At 38.1% G+C, this 19,210-nt stretch overlaps 2 protein-coding genes across 5 annotated transcripts in view; one reads left to right on the top strand and one right to left on the bottom strand.

Moving 5' to 3' along the window:
• synpo2lb (synaptopodin 2-like b) overlaps window positions 1-2,153 on the bottom strand; it is a 14,146-nt gene extending 11,993 nt beyond the window's left edge. The window contains exon 1 of the mRNA XM_081393008.1: window positions 2,013-2,153. Coding sequence (XP_081249134.1) covers window positions 2,013-2,114 — 102 coding nt within the window. The 5' untranslated portion in view covers window positions 2,115-2,153. The remainder of the gene's footprint in view (window positions 1-2,012) is intronic.
• Window positions 1-19,210, top strand: part of itgb3b (integrin beta 3b) — a gene marked incomplete at its 5' end in the record, with an annotated part of 21,418 nt that extends 2,208 nt beyond the window's left edge. Inside the window, 15 exons of one of the 4 annotated variants that reach the window (XM_081393010.1) lie at window positions 2,195-2,252; window positions 4,959-5,044; window positions 6,161-6,365; window positions 6,448-6,700; window positions 7,081-7,243; window positions 7,329-7,490; window positions 7,635-7,730; window positions 7,819-7,908; window positions 8,519-8,653; window positions 9,856-10,282; window positions 12,844-13,066; window positions 13,788-13,888; window positions 14,021-14,140; window positions 16,415-16,581; window positions 18,538-19,210. In XM_081393010.1, the coding sequence (XP_081249136.1) occupies window positions 2,195-2,252; window positions 4,959-5,044; window positions 6,161-6,365; window positions 6,448-6,700; window positions 7,081-7,243; window positions 7,329-7,490; window positions 7,635-7,730; window positions 7,819-7,908; window positions 8,519-8,653; window positions 9,856-10,282; window positions 12,844-13,066; window positions 13,788-13,888; window positions 14,021-14,140; window positions 16,415-16,581; window positions 18,538-18,606 (2,355 nt within the window). In that variant the 3' untranslated portion in view covers window positions 18,607-19,210. Of the gene's footprint in view, window positions 1-2,194; window positions 2,253-4,189; window positions 4,396-4,958; window positions 5,045-6,160; window positions 6,366-6,447; window positions 6,701-7,080; window positions 7,244-7,328; window positions 7,491-7,634; window positions 7,731-7,818; window positions 7,909-8,518; window positions 8,654-9,855; window positions 10,283-12,843; window positions 13,067-13,787; window positions 13,936-14,020; window positions 14,141-16,414; window positions 16,582-18,537 lie in introns of those variants that run through there. The other 3 variants (XM_081393009.1, XR_014032121.1, XM_081393011.1) reach the window with 3 other exon arrangements.

Below are 19,210 nucleotides of genomic sequence, written 5' to 3'. Positions count from 1 at the left end.
TGTTGCTGGCTGTTTGCCCATCTTCAAATACCCTCTCCTTGAGTGTAGGGCCTTCCTGAGGTCATCTGTCAAATATAAGAGCGCTTTTCTAACACTCACTTCATCAACACGCACCAAGCTAAAGGCCAGCAACATTCCTGTCTTTGTCTCTTGCTTCTAAAGGCACTTTACAACTGTTTTGATGAGTTGAGGGGATATGTTTTCACCAACCTAAAGCAAATATGTATTTTCCCCTACAAAGGCCTAAAGGGCTTAACATCTCGGAGCAGCTCAGACTATTAGTCTTATATAATGGCTAATTTTAAAAACAGCTTTTTGTATCTGCAAGTTGTGGACAAAAATAACTGCATGATGCTATGAAGACCATTAAAAACCACAAACACAATGTTAATTTAGCCTTTCTGTGAAAACTGGTAACACAAACTTGTAATTGGAAGACAATAGATAAAAGCCAGGCCCGTTCACCTTCTTTTTATTGCCGATCAAATGGTCTGTGAATGCAGGTTGGGGGAACAACATGTGCAGCTGGTGCCAGAGCAGCTGTTGACTCTTGGTAGACCTGATCCAGGGCATGTCATGAATTCACCATATGTTCCCTACATAGCCTAAATAAAGTGCTCAACTATTGTAAAGAGTCAGTTGTCACTCAGTTCAGCTTAAAACTCAATGAGTGCATGTTTATGAGAGGTGGACTTGGTACTAATATAGTAAATGAAGTGGATGTGTACCATAAAGCATTGGAAGTATGAATGCATTTTCATTATGAGTTCCTATGAGGACACCCTGTAAGTCTTCAGTCATTTTCAAAACATTGCCAGAGGATTTTGCTAGCCGAGCAAGTGTCACTAAGGTCGCTCTAGATGCCAGGATTAAAAGAAGCAATCAGAGATCCGGGTGGATCAGAATAGCTCAATTAAAAGTAGAGATGGTCATGGAAAAAAAGGCCACACCGCAAATGGAAACAAGATGAAAGTCTGCTGAAGTGACCTTGAAATGAATGACGAGGGGAAACTCCCTGGTGCTGGACGGACATTTATTTCCAAGCAAAAATATATTTCTCTAAATAAAAAAGTCAGGGCCATCGCTCTGTGACGGATATCTTTTCCCTTGGAACATGTAAAGAGTAGACTAGACAGTCTCTGCCACCACTCACCGATCCAAAATAGCCCTTAGATCAGGGAAAATGCATTGCACACAGTTGTCACTTAACAAATGGGGCATACTGTGCTTATAAGTAGACACTGTGGCTGTAATTCTACTCAGTCCTGAAATAACATCCTCATTTATACAGAACTGTGTGAGAATGCTTCTTTGAAAGATCTGGATTCCAGAGGAAGCCAAACAAAAGCTGTCAATTAGATAAGAGTGAAGAGATGCACTGTGAAGCCTAGCAGGTTTATCTATTGACCAGGAATGCTTACAGCGCACAGCCAAATAGCTCATGAACAGCATTTATCAACAGATAAAATAAGTGCTCTCTAGCATGTAGTTGCAACATGATGTGATAGTGTTATCTTATTTGTTTGCCCATATGTCAGTGCTATATCTATCTTAATTACATTTAAGTTTTCAATATAAAAATGCAATGCGTATTTCATTTAAAGGGCCCCAAAAAGATTGTTCTAATCGAGTTCATACATGATATATGACAAACATATCCTCACAGATGTGAATGGGCCGCATGACCCACATGAGTTTTCATCAGAAAATGTCCTCAATAATACTTGAATCTTGTAGGCTTATCAAGTGTTATAAATATTCCTCAGTGATATTTGGAACAAACATATCTGCACAGTTAAAAGAAAATCTGACCAGGGCTAAATGTCATAGACATTGATCAATTCAATTTATATATTAAATTACATACATACATTTTGATAAAAAGTTAAATATATGATCTTTCAACGTGACAATGTGATTTTACTTTTTATTATGTGCCGTATTTTTTTAACAGGTTAATAGACCCTTCATTTAAATGAGACCAGATATAGCCTATCGAACTGTCCCCTTACCTTTGCCACTTGGAGGGGATTCTGGTGCTCAGCTCCTCCTTGTAATCGGAAACCCCAAGGTGCACCTCCTGAGAGGGTCACCACTACCTCCTCTGCAACCATTTTTCTTACGTTGTTCCTGTGTCTCTTTTAATGTTTCTTGGTTTCTATCAATAGTCTCGTGACTCTCGTCCCATCCCTGGATGTTCAGTCCTCCTCCGTGGCCCAGACTGCCAGCCGAGCTTCTGTCAGTCCTGAGAGGTGAGCGCAGATACACATGGCCATGAGCATGTGAAGTGTGGGGAGAGCAAAAAGGGGGCGTGAGGAGGCAAGAACAGCTTTATCTCTCTTTATTGGAATGCTGGGTCAGGGGGTGGGGGTGCGTGGTCTAGATCCAGGACCTCCTTCCTTCATCCTGCTGGCCACACTTGTCCTGTCAATCTACAGCCACATCCAAAGGATGCTGATAGACGCTCTAAAAATAAACACCCCAGCAGTCCCAATGAGCTTTATCTGTGAATGCCCTGAAAATGTGAAGGGAGCTGTTAGAGGAGTTATTTTTGGCCGTCAGATGCCACAAGACTATATTGCAAATTAAAATAAAGCTTAATGACACTCATTTGGCATTATAAACAAATTTCTGGGGAATTCATCAGCTAAATAATTATAGGGACTTAGTTAATTTGATCTAGATATAAAGTTGCTTGACCAAAGATGTTTACATTAAAAGGATTTAGATTCTCAGTGTTATTTGGTCATTTTAATATTTGTCATTTATTGAATAGATTTGTTTTTTATGTATGTTGTTTTTATTTTATCTGTTGCTAGCAAATAAGATGGAATATGGAACTGCTGCTTTCCTCCTTTATTCAGTTTTGGGTTTGGAAAATATACTCATCATTACTTTATATTCAGCAATTTGAGTCATTTTATCCTGTGTTGTTGTGGGATCAAGTATTGATTCTCAGATTGTAAAAGAAAACTCAAGGAATATGTTTGATCAAAAGGAATTATTGTCTTTGAAAGCTTGATTAACTTTTCAAACTGACATGTTATGATGCCACTCATGTTTGGTGCTCTGAAAGTTGATTGGCAATCAGGTTCTTATAATTCCAGCCACAGATTTATGCCACAGTGCATGTGATAGCACTTTGACAGGGTTTTCCTAAATTGACATTAATGTCAGGTCAAACTGTCTGTTTTTGCTAGGTGATAATATTAAAAACAGATTAAGAGAGAATTGGTTCCAAATGATAAAACTATTAAAACTAAACATGTTCACAGTTTAGCCACTAGAGGGAGAACAGTACCAACATCAACATCTGGGTAAATAATAGAGATTCAAATGGGCGGGTAACTGTTGAAAACTCTTAAGTATTATTTATTGCATAAGAAGCAACAGGAGTTGTAAGATTTAAATAGCACATATAACGCGTTTTTATTCTCCTGAAATCCGTGCTCACTTTGAGAAAAAAATGACATTTGAGGTGTCAAGGACGTGACATTTTACAAAATTATTATTTGACATTTGGTATATAAAAAAAATCTGAAATCGAATGAAAATAAATATGTTCCATTTATTTCTGTCTGGCATATTTCATTGTTTGAAGGAGGACTGAACATCCAGGGATGGGACGACTAGAAGAAACATTAAGAGACAACGTAAGAAATAGATCTGTTGTTCATGAAAGTGTCAAATAGCCTATTACAACTAAAAATTATTAACTGGTGTTAAAAAATCCAATGTGTTGTACACACACTAACCAGCTTGCCCAAGGTCTGCCAAGTCAGTGTCAGTCAGCCCATTGAGCTGGTAGTTTAGCTGAATTCATCTTCACCTTATCTTCATCTTCATCTTAATGACCAACATAGTCAAAACCATATCAAAAGAGAAGGTACACACTCGCGATGTACAGTACTTCACATTTGTGCTATAGACGGACAATTAGACAACCTAGTAGTCTTGAATATTTGATGTTAGTTTATAGGCTAATAATATGATGGTTCATGATCATAATCAATCAAAAGAGTTTAATCTGATGACGTAACAAAGATATTGTCGTATAAAAAAAATGAGATCTTTTAAAAGTATGCTATTTACGGTTTCAATTCAAGACCTGTGGCAAATGTTCGTGAAGTCGGCCCCTCCTCTGCCCCCTCTCTCGGAAATAAACCCAGTTTTGCTACAAATTTACTCTATATTTGGTGTTGGTCTGATGTCTATGCTGGGGCGTAAAGGAAGAGGAGGAGGGCAGAGACCGCACAAACCGCCGGTGTCCCAGTAGAGAAGAGCGATAAACGCCTGTATCCACTCACCCGTTACCCGAGATGGAGAAAACTTCTTTCAAACTCTTCAGCTTATGGATTTATTGTGTGATTGTATTCCTAATTGATGCTGGACTAGGTAAAGTTGCGTCCCGTCTTTTCAGTTTTCTCTAAATCTTTAGCTTTTGTCCTATAACTTTTCTGTCTTGTCTGATCTCATTTTTATATACTTTATATTATTTTGACATAGCCAATTATTAAGATGAATGAATATGTTTAATTTTGACTGTCAGATATTTTGCTTCTTTCTTTCATATTATCTGAACACACTTTTTTGCCTTTCTTTCTTTCTTTCTTTCTTGCAACATTATCACTAAATGGACCCACATTTTCCCCAGTATAAAACTTTGGCATGTGTGTACTCAGTATGCACTTTCAGTTATACCTTGAATTTCTGATTGATCAGGTCTGATAAATGTCAGTATATGTGACCATTATAAACTTCTTTTTGTAAAATGATTTGTATGATACATGCTGTAATGCTGACCGTTTAATTCCCCTACAAATGGAGGCAAATGAAACTGATCATATGTTAATGATTAGACATGTTTTTGTTTCTATAAGCCTGCAGGCTGCCAGTTTAAATGCAGTTTAATCCAGTTGGAGATCAAAAATTAGCATTTTTCTTTCTCTTCCATGCAGGCTCCAACATCTGTACTTCTCGAGGAGCCAGCACATGTCAGCAGTGCCTGGCAGTGCATCCTACCTGTGCCTGGTGCTTTCAAGAGGTGTGGTGCTCTACAATAATTTATGACTGCGCTGAAACATGTTTAGATTTTAATACAGTATTAAGATTCCTGCATGGTAGAGAGCTGTATGATTGATAGTATAATCAAACGTTCAGTCAGTCTTAGTGGATTTTTTTTATATATATATATAGATCAGCGATATCTTATGGTAATGCTCAGATCATGACTCATTAGATCATGAGATTAAATAGGCTGGATAAGACTTAAATACACTTCCTCATCTCTGAGTCAAGGATTTGTTTTGTCTTATTGCATGACAAAACAGATTTTTGCAACTTTAAATCAATTACAACAATGAATTGTTTCTCAAGACTTATGGTTTTACCGTCACCACTATTAATATCCACCACATGGTTTCCAGTTCAGTCAGTGACAATGACAATTACAATAGTAGCGCCAGATCTTTTCTTCTGTATTGCGATCCGAGTGAAGCAGATTATCTGGAAAAAAAATTGGGATTTAAATCTATTAATTTGGTTGTTGGTTGGATGGTGGCATATGCTGGAGAAGTCCAGGATACATCACCAAAGAGAAGTCTGCCGTTGCAAAGGAAGAGTTTTGACATTCGATTAATTCAAACAAAATTTAAAAAGAATTAGCCTAAATACGCAAGTATAAATTGTTTACAATAAGATTAATAAAATGCTTTTAGCAAATAGATTTAGAAAAAATCATTACATGCCAACTTAAAGAGGTTGTCTAATGGAAAACAGTTGTTTTCAGTGACTATGTTTAAGCCTCAACCATTGAATCATTATGAAGAGGACAAAGGATTTATCTGTGTTGTGTTGTGTTAAACTTTTTTCAAAACTTTTGTCCTTATCCCACATAAAAGTGTCATGTATTACAGTTTAGGAAGTAAAATGACGGCTGTTTCCTTAGCTTTGAAAGGAAATCCACTAGATTGTCAATGTTTTGTTACAAAAAATTTGGCTTAACCATAAGCCTGACATAGGAGGCAGGACTATCTTCTTTTTTTAACCAATGGCAGACGAGGCGAGGAGTGTTTGATTTGTTTTTCCATAATTCTATTTGCCGCAGAAATATTTATTAAGTGTCCTGTACAAGTATAACAGTGTACCAAATGCTTATCAGGATTTTGGACAAGATGTGCCTGGCTCTTCCCGATGTGACCTGAAGAAGAAACTCATCGAGGCAGGATGCAGGAGAGGAGCTCTGGAGTATCCCACCAGCAAAATGCATGTGACGGAGAACAAGGATCTCAGTGACAAGGCCTCTGGATCCACCACCGACGTCACCCAGATCCAACCTCAGAGCATGCAAATCTCTCTAAGACCTGGTGAGTTCATCAACCCAAAAACGAATGACCGCAAATGACATGTTCTTCCATTAGAACGAATTGTTACTCTGGTGTTTCACAGACGATTCCCAGGTCTTCACGCTGAAAGTCCGTCAGGTTGAGGACTACCCTGTGGACTTGTATTATCTGATGGACCTGTCCTACTCCATGAATGACGACTTGTCTCAGTTGCGACGGCTGGGGCAAGGCCTGAGTGAAGAGATGAGCAAAACCACCAGTAATCTGCGCATGGGCTTTGGTGCTTTTGTGGATAAACCCGTGTCCCCGTACATGTACATCTCCCCTCAAGAGGCCGTGTTAAATCCCTGTTACTCGTGAGTGAAGACATATATTTACATGTTGAACATAAACATTGCAGATGATAGGTGTTTATTACAAACATGTAATTGGGCGGTGTGCTTGTTAGCTGACAGAATCTGATATTTATTATCTTTAGTCACACTGCTATTATGGTTGAAGTGTCTCTATTTGCTGAGTTACATACAAAATAAGTATTACACTGTAAGCTGTTTTCTAAAGCTTGAATGTTGTGACTCATTTGTGCCAGCAAAGGTGAATGACCAACACTACCCATTGGTTTGGCATGGTTGCACAGTTACCAGTATTAGTAGAAGCCCATATTTCAACTTCCTGAACCTTCTCATCATTCTCATGTTCATTTCTGGTCTTTAAATATTTCTCTATTATATGCTAGAATTCCGTACAAATGCCAGCCTCAGTTTGGCTACAGACACGTTCTGTCTCTGACGGAGGAGGTGGGCCGCTTTACAGAGGAAGTGAAGAAACAAAAGGTGTCCCGGAACAGGGACGCCCCAGAAGGAGGCTTCGACGCCATCATACAGGCAGCCGTGTGCAAGGTTGAAGTGGCACCTTTATTTTTGGTATTTTTGGCCTACTGTCATTTTGAACTCTCTTATTTGATCATTTTTGTCTTTCTCCCAGGATAAAATTGGTTGGAGAGCAGGTGCGTCTCACTTACTGGTTTTCACCACAGATGCCAAGACACACGTGGCACTGGATGGGCGCTTGGCGGGAATTGTGCGACCCAATGACGGCCAATGCTATGTGGGAACAGATAACATCTACAATATGTCTACAACTATGGTAGTGATATTCTGCTGATCTTTTTAAGCACTTTTCCACAAATAGACAAAGCATACAATTAATGTTGATGGAATATTTAGTATTAGACACACTATAAAGTATAGAGTATATGACCTTTAATTATGCATTCTAACATTTTTTTAGGACTACCCATCACTGGCATTAATCACAGAGAAAATGTCAGAGAACAATATAAATCTCATCTTTGCAGTGACTAGCCATGTGGAATCACTTTATAAGGTAAGAATGTTATTAAGTGTTACCTTAAATCAACATGGTAAATGTCTTATAAGGACACTTTCAAAGACTTCTCCTCTATCCATTGTAGAACTACAGTGAGCTGATCCCTGGCACTGCAGTGGGAACGCTGTCAGAGGATTCTCATAACGTCATCCAGCTGATCCAGGATGCATACGCTGTAATGTCCCTTTTTACATTTGCCAAAATACATTTCTGGGTTCAATACAACTGAAGGGACAATTAGTACTTTTAACTTTTAATAAAACTTGGCTGTCTATGCAGTTGAAACGTCAAAAGTTTTTTGAAATCGGTGCTGCATGAATAGAGAAAACAGAAAAAGGGTTGTGCCGTTCCCTTTCGCCAAAACTTCAACATCCAAATTTTGGCTCCACCCTCTGTCGATCCGACTGTACATGGGCAGGTATACAAAAATGCAGAAGTTTAATCTGTAATTTTTACAAAAGTCCTGGAGCTGTCGAAAGTCCTGCATCAACTGGCAGACCTTTGCTGACAAATAAACGGATAAAAACTGGGTGCAGGTAACACGGAGAAAGAGTACACATTGTTCAGTCAAAATTAATGTTGTTTACAACAAAAAATAATGTGATTTTTGTTTCAAAAATTAGTTAAAAAAGATTTTCTGTGGTTATTCACATTATGCCACATATGCTATCAATAAAGTTGTACTTGTGTTGAAACTGGAACATTCCTTTAAAAGCCTTTACTTCATTCACATGTCTGTGGTCACTGATCTATTGTTTGCTGTTGTGTTTGTGTTTGTGTAACAGAAACTGCGCTCTAAGGTTGAGCTGGAGCTTTTGAATGTCCCGGAAGAGCTCAGTCTGACATTTAATGCCACATGTCTCAATGGAGAGGTCATACCTGGGCTAAGATCCTGCTCTGGCCTCAAAAGAGGAGATACCGTCAGTATCCTCTTTTTTTTCTCTCTTTTTTCACTTTCTTTCCATCGCTCTAATATTCTCCATCCATCTCATTCGATTCTCATGTTGTTTATTTATCCTCTATATTAAATTCCTGTTGTTGCTTAACCAAGCCACTTATTCCAAAACTCCCCAAGGGTAAATTCGGTCCCTTCCTTCACTTTCAGTCTTATACTCACTCCGATGGTTTGACATATTCCACAAATAAGGAGGAGCACAGGAAATGTCCTTCCTAATGTGCAATCATCTGCCTTCCTTGATAAATGAGTTGCATAAAATATTGTGGTTTCACTCCCTTCCTTGTAAATGGTTAACTGTAAAAACGTCCACACATACAGAACAAGTGGGTGTGCCATTACTCATTTTGCTGAGTGTGTCTAGGCATCAGACTTGCCTTTTTCCTGTTCTCTGTCGTACTGCTCTGACTCACACCGCCAAGCCTTCAGTTCAGACTGTCTGTCATTCCAACACAGTCACTGTCAACAATGGAAGGATAAGACTCACACATGTCATGTACATGATGGCTAAACATCCACACAAGAAATACAAATATATTATAAATAAAATGTATTTAAAGTATAATTTTATTTTTCAACTGTTATATTATATTATATTATATTATATTATATTATATTATATTATATTATATTATATTATATTATATTATATTATATTATATTATATTATATTATATTTTTCTCAAAAAATTTGTCTTCAAATGGAGAATTAAAAAAACATTACATTATTGTGGCAGATGTGTAACTTATCGAAGTGACATTATAATATATTTTAGTTCATTTTAAATATAATAGTTAATTAATAAGTATTTTTAATACCAAATATAATTGAATATACACTACCATTTAAAGGTTTAGGGTATTTTTGAAATAAGTCTCTTATGCTCAACAAGGCAGCATTTATTTGATCAGGATTCTTTAATTAATTAAAAGCAGCATTTAACTGAAATAGAAACTTTTTGTAACAATGTAAAAGTCTATTCTGTCACTTTTGATCAATTGATTATTAATAAATAAATTAAAATTGTACTGACCCCAAACTTTTGAACAGTAGTGTGAGCGTAGCACTGTCCCACAGTTCTAATTTGTAATGTATAACAATAATGCATGTTTTTGAACACTGGTGCTCTGTAACAACCCTGCATTTCCTCAATATCTCCTTTACAGGTGTCCTTTAGCGTCGAAGCTCGGGCCAGGGGCTGTCCCAAGGAGAAGCGTAAGACCTTTACCATCAAACCAGTGGGCTTCAAAGACACCTTGCAGATCACAGTCAACTTTGAGTGTGAGTGTAAATGCCAAGCTAAGGCAGAGCCCGACAGTCCCGTTTGTCACCACGGCAACGGCACCCATGAGTGTGGAATCTGCCTGTGTAACCCGGGACGATTGGGTCCCAGGTGTGAGTGTGCAGAAGGGGACTACAGCCCCACCGAGCAGGACGCCTGCACCGGGCCGGACAAAGTGATCTGCAGCAGCCGTGGAGACTGCGTGTGCGGCCAATGCGTGTGTCACAATAATGATTTTGGCAAGGTGTGGGGGAAGAGGTGTGAGTGTGACGATTTCAGCTGCCTGCGGTACAAAGGAGAGCTCTGCTCAGGTAAGACATGATTTGGGGCAAGGAAAGAAGCTAGATGTACTTTGTTGACTGTGATAGTGTTTTATTATTTGACTATTGGTTTATAAATGGATGTGACATTAACAGTATGGAGTACCACAAGGCTCAGTACTAGGACCGTTGCTTTTCACCCTGTACATGCTACCCTTGGGAGATTTCATTAGGAAACATGGGGTTAGTTTTTACTATTATGCTGATAATACTCAGCTCTTTTTTTGGTTTTCAGAGGTTTTAATAATTATACAGGCAAAATGTATAAAATGCAGTGGCATTTCAATGCAAACAAATTATTCTAGACCTTTTTTATGATTAGACACTGAGAACTATTCTGAATGATGTTCTTGCATTTTTATTCTCCTGCCAACCACTCTGATAATATAACGGACGACTATAATGAGTCGGTTTTTTACAGTGAATCAAAACCATACAGTGCAAACCATACTGTCCCAAATGGCACACTTTATATGCACTTTCGGTCTTAAGTTCATGAGACCGTAGGGTGTCACATTGGTCATTTTAGGTTTCAGAAGGGTGCACTCGAGCGGTCAATATGCGCCCTCGATGCACACTTTTGCAGAGCCCGCACTGAAGCAAGCTCCGCTGCAGACTTCTACCAGACAGTCAAAATGGCGTTTACGTCACGAAAGTGCGGACTCGTCGGAAGACCGGGAGTGTTTCGGGTGCCATTTGGGACAGGGCCAGTGTAGTTTGATTCTCAGATGAATGATTCTTATGAGTCGGTTCTTTTTTGTGAATAAAAAACATACAGTATAGCCAATGTGGTCTGATTTCCGAACAAATTACTTTCGTTTGTTTTTGTGGATCAAAACTGTACAGTACAAGTGTAGTCTGATTCCACAAAAAAATTATTTTTATGAACTGTTCTTTTTAGTGAATCAAACAAATACAGTTTACAATTTACTTTATGATGTTTTATTAACAAAGTTGTAGTTACTGTCTTTTTGTTCGTGTGAAACTACTTTTTTTATAATAATTTTATTTAAAAAAGATTAAATGTAATGTTACCATATTTTATTGTTTCAGATTATATAGTTCATTATATAGACATGTTTTACTAACGTTTGACATTCGGAAAGTGTCTGAATATTTTTGTTTTCACTTTAAAATCTTACAACGGTCTTTTTTCGCAATCATTCGCTTGTATATTGTGCTGGTGTAATAATTGTTTTTAAAGAATGTCACTCGGTTTAATATTTTGTCAAATAATGCAAAGACACTCATACATTTTAAGTGTGACTTAAGGGTCCACATACTTTAGGGCTACTGCATCTCAACCTTGACTAACTCGCAACCAGCAGGATAAAGGCTCTGTTTTTCACAGCCTGTTATTTTGTACAAAAGTCTTTCGAGTAAGATTTTCGGTTCCCTGCCTCACATCACCTCAAAGGAATTACCTACAACAACACTAAAACGTCTCGTGCGTTAGTCGAGAACAAGCTCTTCTTATAAATAAACATGCTCTGTGGGACTTGGCAGGCTAAACCATGTGTTGACCTATTTGAGACGTGTGCTTGTTCTTCAGACGAGGTGCTGATGTTCCACTGGGGCGCGTTTGAGTTGGAATGGCCGAATAGTTTATGTAAAATTACAAAATACTGTAGTGGACCTCTTGAAGTTGTGTATCTCCTGGAAGGGGGTTGGTTTCTCGCTTAAGCAGAACCAGATCTCAGTATTCGTGATTCCAAAAGATTTCAGTGTACCTTTGAGGTCTTCAACTGAAAAAATGTTAGTCTCTTAAATCTACAAGAAGTTTCTTAAAGCCTGAATAGCATATCCCCAGAGGCCCAAAGTTATCCAGAAAATGCCTTTCTGCGTTGTCACACACTGTTGATGTCATTGAATCAAAAATAGCCCAGTGAGGGAGTAAAGTAGTGTTTGGGTTGATGTGAAGGGTTTGTACTGTTTTTCTGTGGGAAGAATAATTACATGCATTACAATGTTATTTTTTTGCATTTGGTTAGCCATTGTTTTATTTCCATTTTGTTTTTGATTTAGCTGCATCAGTGTTTTCAACCAAAATCCCTGATCACTCATAAACACTGTTTTGCTAAGGCATTGTAATCTCCTACACAAACATGCATACCGCCACAAATGTGTTTATAATTATAACTGTATATCACGCACAATGGGGCTCAGCATTCTGCCATTGAATGTCAAGTGAAATATAGTATATAGCCTAATGCTTATCATATTAATTCTGTCACATTCCTGACATTCACCAGCACCAGATGTCCATTTTTAGAAAACTCTGTGATTAAAAAACATACATGGATCTGTTTGACAACAGTTAAGCATGATTTCCAGTGGGGAATTTAGTTTGTGAACCATGGAAAGCCTCCACATAATATTTGGTAATAATGTGGAATGTACAAGCCTAAAAAAGGCTCATTACATAATGGGAGTGAACATTATTAATCCTGAAAAGCATTCTTGCAAGAGTCAAACATACAGTACAGCCACGTGGAATCGTCTCACTTATTTCCGTCTTTGTGTTATTTTTTTCCTTTCATGGCTCATTCTAGGTCATGGCACTTGTTATTGTGGGTTTTGCCAGTGTGATCCAGACTGGAAGGGGGAGAACTGCAATTGTTCTACTCGTACAGACACCTGTATGTCCAGCTTGGGGCTGTTGTGCAGCGGTCGTGGTCAGTGTGTGTGTGGGAGCTGTGAGTGCACTCAGCCTGGGGCCTACGGCTCCACCTGCGACAAATGCCCCACCTGCCCTGACGCCTGCACCCTGAAAAAGTGAGCATAATAGCTTACTACCATTCTACTCTTTCTGCAGTGTGTGTATATGCTTTGCACAGTATAAAATATTAAAAGTATTAAGATATTAAAATAACAATTTGGATTTCCAATTGGATGGCAGTCATTGCATTAAACATGCAATATGATAAGGTCATGTGACCACAATATTGCATAATACTATTTGAAATGCTTATTTTGCACAAGACATTCTGTTTAATATACTAAAAAAATTTATAGTGTGGAAGTACACAGTTTATACTACACAGTATTAAGTAGGCCAGTGGTTCTCAACCAGAGGGTTATTTTCATCCCCCCTGTCAACCACTTCTCTTTTTTTGAAGAAGAAGAATAATATATGAGACAGCCGAACTTTAATATTTTAAAAGTGTTGTGTTGACCTAAATTGATTAAAATCTTAATTTTTATAAATAATATAAATTTTCCTAGTTATGTCAAGCTCTAAAATATTTTATGGGTACAAATAAGTAGAACATATTTTTACATTTTTAATCAAGAGACAACTGGAAAAGTCATGGGGGCTTCGGATTTTTTTGTGGACAATAGGGGACCTTAAAGTCAAAAAGGTTGAGAACCAGTGAAACTACAGAACTAAAGAAACTAGTATTCCATTCCAAACATAGCCAATGAGTTCATAAGTTTATGTCGTCTTTATTTAAGTAAAATATTTTTACGTCTTTAAACTTTTTTCTCTCTCCAGGGACTGTGTAGAGTGTAAGCACTTTAAGAGGGGGAAACTCTTCGATGATGACACTTGCACTCGAATCTGCAGAGATGAAATCAGCCTGGTGGATGATCTGGGTACCATTATTACGTTCAATTTGTTATAGATAATAACCAAAACATTGGTAATTTAATGAACAACAATAAAAAATATTATTATAATAATTATATCAGTGCCAGCTTTTTTTGTAACCCTCTATTACTCTACAGTGTTCCATGATAAGAATGCAGTAAATTGCACTTATAAGGATGAAGATGACTGTGTGCAAAGGTTTCAATACTATGAGGACAACAGTGGCAAATCCATCTTGTCTCTAGTCAAAGAGCCAGGTAACACCATTTCACTACTCTCACTGCTAAAAAAAACTGTTTATCAGTGTTTACTGTGTTTCAAATGCAAGTCTCCATCTTTTTACAAAGATGGTTTTAGAAGATAAAAAGAAAGTATAGTATTCAGAGTACAAGTGCTTATTGTATTTTTGGATATTAGAGATTTGAGAGCATAGGAGTTTATAGGTGTTTGTGTAAGCGTATGGACGTGTCGGTGTATGTGCCGTGTGTCAACGGCTGTAAATTCAGGAGCCCGCAGTGAGAGTCTGCTGCTCTGCTTTAATGGACACACATGTGGAACATGGGCTCTATTAGTGGCACACACATCTCCAAAACCCAGGGAGCACCCCACCTTGTAAAAACATACCGCAATAAACAACATCCAAGCTACTGAAGAACCCGCTGACACAGTGTAATTCCCACTGGGACAGGAATGGTTCAGACAGGAAGCAAAGAGACAGACTCGGGACAATATAAGAGAGCTTACAGATTTTTTTTTGAAAATTCTGAAAAAAAGCGAAATCAAGGTACATAAACACTACCGTTCAAAAGTTTAGGGTTAGTAAGGGGTAGAATCTGTCAAGTTTTTTAGCGTTTATCAGCTGGAAAAAATCGTTCTGAAAGTGATTCCAACGATATTGTTTCTCTCTGCCAAATGGCAAGCCGTTTTAACATTTAATCCTTAAAACGTACAAGTATCTATTTTCATGCTACTAGTATTTTTTATAGATACTAGTATCTATTCCTTTAGGTATTAGTACTTATTAGGTACTAGTGCTTATTCTTTAGGGACTAGTACCTTTTTAAAAGATACTAGTACTTATTCATTAGATGCTAGTTCTTATTTATTAGATACTAATACCTAATAAACAGATACCTAGTACATTTTAAGGATTAGATTTTGCCATAGTGTCGTTGTGGACTGTGCTTTTCTTTTATGTTTAAAACGATTTTTAAAACTATATCTGTATTGTTATCATTATAGTTATCGTCCCTGGTGTGAGTGAGCATTTAGAGACTTGTAAAAATGTAAAAATTTTACCACCCCAAACTTTTGACCAGTAGTGTAATTAAAAGTAAACAGACTTTTTTGCCTGTTATATGAAAGATTAAAGGGGCATTTCACCCATTTGAACATTGTTTTTTATTTAAAGTGGGTCATATATGTAGTCGAAATGTAAAAGACATTTTGAATTTGGTGCCTTTGTGACCGAGAAAAGACAAAAAATAACTTCAGGACGCATTTGTATGAAAGACAACAACTCCCACAATGCACCACATTGCACAGCTCCGCAAGCCACTCCCACTAATCCAGAAAGCGCATATCTGCCTATAAGAGAAATCCCTCTTCCGTCTACAAGGCTAGCTACCACCAGAGCTTGAAATTAATTTCACATTCACACAAAATGTCTAGTTAGTTGGCGAACTCATTAGTGCATTACTCCTCGTTTGTATTTCTTTCGAAAAGGTGAATTATTGCATGGTACCTGGATGTTCAGTCAGAACATATGCGGTGCGAAACTAGGAAACTAGTTCACAACACAAACGTCCGTGTCCTCGTCTGATTCAGAGATTTCGTCCAGGAGAAATTGTCATCGTTGAAATTCTTTGCCGCAGGAGGACTCTATCTCTGTGTTCGTAGCGGTTCGTAGTTGCATAGTGAGATCACCGGCGCCACCAGTCCGCCCTAACTCGAGCCAGTCCGGGCTCCTCGTCCGCGGCAGGCAGGTCTTCTGCCTCGGCTGCTCTTCGCTATAATGCGGCTTGTAAAGGTAGCCACAAACACCTGATTCAAGCATCCGACTTCCGAAATCCTCTTCCTCTAGTCTATATCATATTGAGCACTCTCCTCCGCTATTGTCATAACTTTACATCTGTCTCCACAGCGCCTGTTAGCTTAGCTTCAAACAAGATGGAGGATATTGCTTTCAGTTTCAGAGAGTAAAGTCCCACCCACTGATCTGTAATAGGTCTGTAGCGTGAGCGGGTCCTGCCCCCTGGGAGAGATGAGGAACGAGTGTCTGTAGTCTCAACAGAAATCCCCCCCTCTTACACTTCCTCCTACAATGACGCAAAATGACGATTTTTGCGTCATTGTAGGAGGAAGTGTAAGAGGTAAATAACAGATTTCTCCCGTATCAGGGAAAAATGAAAGAGTGTTGCACGACCATTCAATAGTATGACTGGGTTTCTAACAATGCAAAGCTTAATGCAAATGGGTGAAGTGTCCCTTTAAAAAACATCTTTAACCACATTTATTTTCCTGTGTACTAGACTGCCCTAAAGGCCCTGATATCTTGGTGGTGCTCCTGTCAGTAGCTGGTGCCATCTTGTTCTTGGGTCTGGCCGCCCTGCTTATCTGGAAACTGCTCATCACCATCCATGATCGGCGTGAATTTGCCAAGTTCGAGGAGGAGCGGGCACGTGCCAAGTGGGAAACGGTTAGTGAAGTGTAAAAATACTCACAAAATACACTATGTGCATACTGCTGTACATTCTGTACACAGAGGCTAAGTGATCAAGGATTTTAGGATACATAGCAAAACACATTTTCACTCACACACCCCTCTGTTTAATGTAAAAAGCTCAAATTACTGTCTAAGTAGCTTGGTGAACTATAGATGTTGGCAGGATGGTTTTACTGTTTCAGTGGCATGCTGTTTTCCCCCTCAGAACAAAGGAAATGCCTCCGTACCTTTGGGCAAGTTTTGTTTTAAATTATCCAATGCTAATTAGGCTTTCCCCCTTGAGGTCTCGGGCCACATGTGAACTCTCTGATCCTTTTACTTCAGAGTTCCCCACTTAAACTTGACCACTTAACCAGCTAACAAAAATATGTTCCAAGAACATTTTGCTAACATTCCCATTTAGTTACTGAAACGTTATTTTTTAATGTTCTCTAAACGTCTAGTTTATTGCAGTCGCACTGAATCAATAATTGTATCCTTTAAAACTCATCTTTGATAATCAAAATGACATATTCAAGTTTTTTTCCTGTAAAGATTATTTTGTCATGCCTTTAAATAGCTTAAATGTATATAACCCTTGCTTTATTTAGTATACGTGGATCTTTAAATATGCAAAGTAGTCTCCGCCTCCACTCAATCACACCAGCTCGGATACCTGATCCATTCGGTCAACTGTAGTAAATGCTACATAATGGCATTTGGAAATATTGGTTTAATTCAGCCATATATGTTTGAACTAGAAACTGGTTCAGAAGAAGTGGAAGAGTTAATTATACAGGGTCGTCTACAAGTCTATGTGTCTAAAGTCAGACAGCTGCCTTCTAAAAAACATTAGTATCCTTAGAAATGCTTTGAACATCAGTGGAGAAAGGCATATAGTTTATCATAACATTGTAATACAGGTTACATCATATACATAATACACCCGATATATTGCTGTATTCAGTTTTTCCTGTCCCTTCTCAAAGGGTTTCTTATACTCAATGATAAGAAAAGCCCCATCCCGCATGTTGATGGGATTGGTTACATGTTTGTGAAGGTTGGAAACAGGGGCGGTGTCAGGAATTGCTCTGAGACATAAAGTTTGAGGATCCAAATGCAGTTTATTAGAAATCCAGAATCGTAATCAAACACAGGCAAAGGGTCAAGCACAGGAAGCCAGTCCAAACAAGCAAACAGGCAGGCAGGGGTCAGAGGCAATTAGGGAATCCAAGAAACAGTCAAAAATCCAAGAACCAAGAGACAAGAGACAAAAAAAAAACAGGTAGAATGCTCAGAGATGCAGTGTAACAACATACAAAACTTCGCAATGAGTGATAGGGTGAACCAGGCTTATATGGGGTGAGCTAAACAAGATAATGAGACAATGTGATAATGGATGAAGAGTCCGGGCAGTGAGTTATGGGAAATGTAGTTTGTGAGGGAATGACAATAGTCTGATGTGGAGTGCCCTCTGGTGGCTCTCAAGGGCACTCCAGCTGGTGACCATTACAGGCTTTGATATTCAGCAATGGTGCTGACAAATTAATTTGCACATGGTTTGTCTTAAAGCATATTAAAAACACCACATTGACATATAAACAACATTACAAACTTGATTTGCACCACAAGAGTTCTTTAAACATTTGGAAATTTGGTTATGCGAACATTAAGGGAACATTTTATCATTTTGCAAACATTATGGGAATGTTGCTTTTGAATGTTCTCTAAACATTCTGAAACAAGTGTTAACATTAAAAAAATGTTAGACGAACGTCCAACTAAAAAGTCTCCAACATTTTAAGAAAATGTTTAAAGACCCGATAACTCTGAATGATGTGAATGTTCTATTAATGTTACTGGAAGAATGTTTGCTCATAACTTTGAGAGAACCTAGACTGGTATAAATGCACACTGACTTTTTTTATTCTGACATTTTTATTCTTGTAGGGACACAACCCTCTCTACAAAGGTGCCACATCAACATTCACGAACATCACATATCGAGGCAAGGACTGACCGCAGAGAGCAGAGGATTAACTGGACAGCGTTCATAAATTTACAGTATATGGTTTAAAAGTGTTTCCTTCGAAGTTTCTCTTAATTTTAACTTTCTTCGAAGTTCGCTTTAATTGCGCAAATTGAACACGAACAGGAAACGGTTGTACATATTTTGTTGTTGTATATATGTAAAGTCAAAAATGGCACCTCTGTGGAAGTCTTTCTGTTTGTCACTGGATGAATGATAATCTTTACATTGGCTTCTTACATGACTATCTGTCAGCACTCTGTTGTCACACACACGACAAACCATTTCCTTCCTCTCTCTGATCCGTCACTCTGTGTAGTGACAAATATGAATGATAAAAGGCCTGAGCGATCTTTCCAACTACTGATAGCCTGTGGTAACACTGAATCCCTCATCGTGAACATTAAATATTCTAAGCTGTTCTCTTAGCTATATTAATATTATGCATCTACAATATCTTAGAGGTAGCTTTATCACACTGGCCTTTAGTATGCAGTTTTGGTAGGATTGTATAAAAATGTACAAAAAAATTGCTAAAGTTTTATGTCTTGCATTTTTACAAAATACACACCAAATATACACAATGTAATTATT

This window comes from Scardinius erythrophthalmus, assembly GCF_964197995.2.
Source record: "Scardinius erythrophthalmus genome assembly, chromosome: 18".
In the NCBI taxonomy this organism is placed as follows: Eukaryota; Metazoa; Chordata; class Actinopteri; order Cypriniformes; family Leuciscidae; genus Scardinius; species Scardinius erythrophthalmus.
This window is presented reverse-complemented; position numbering and strand designations above follow the sequence as displayed.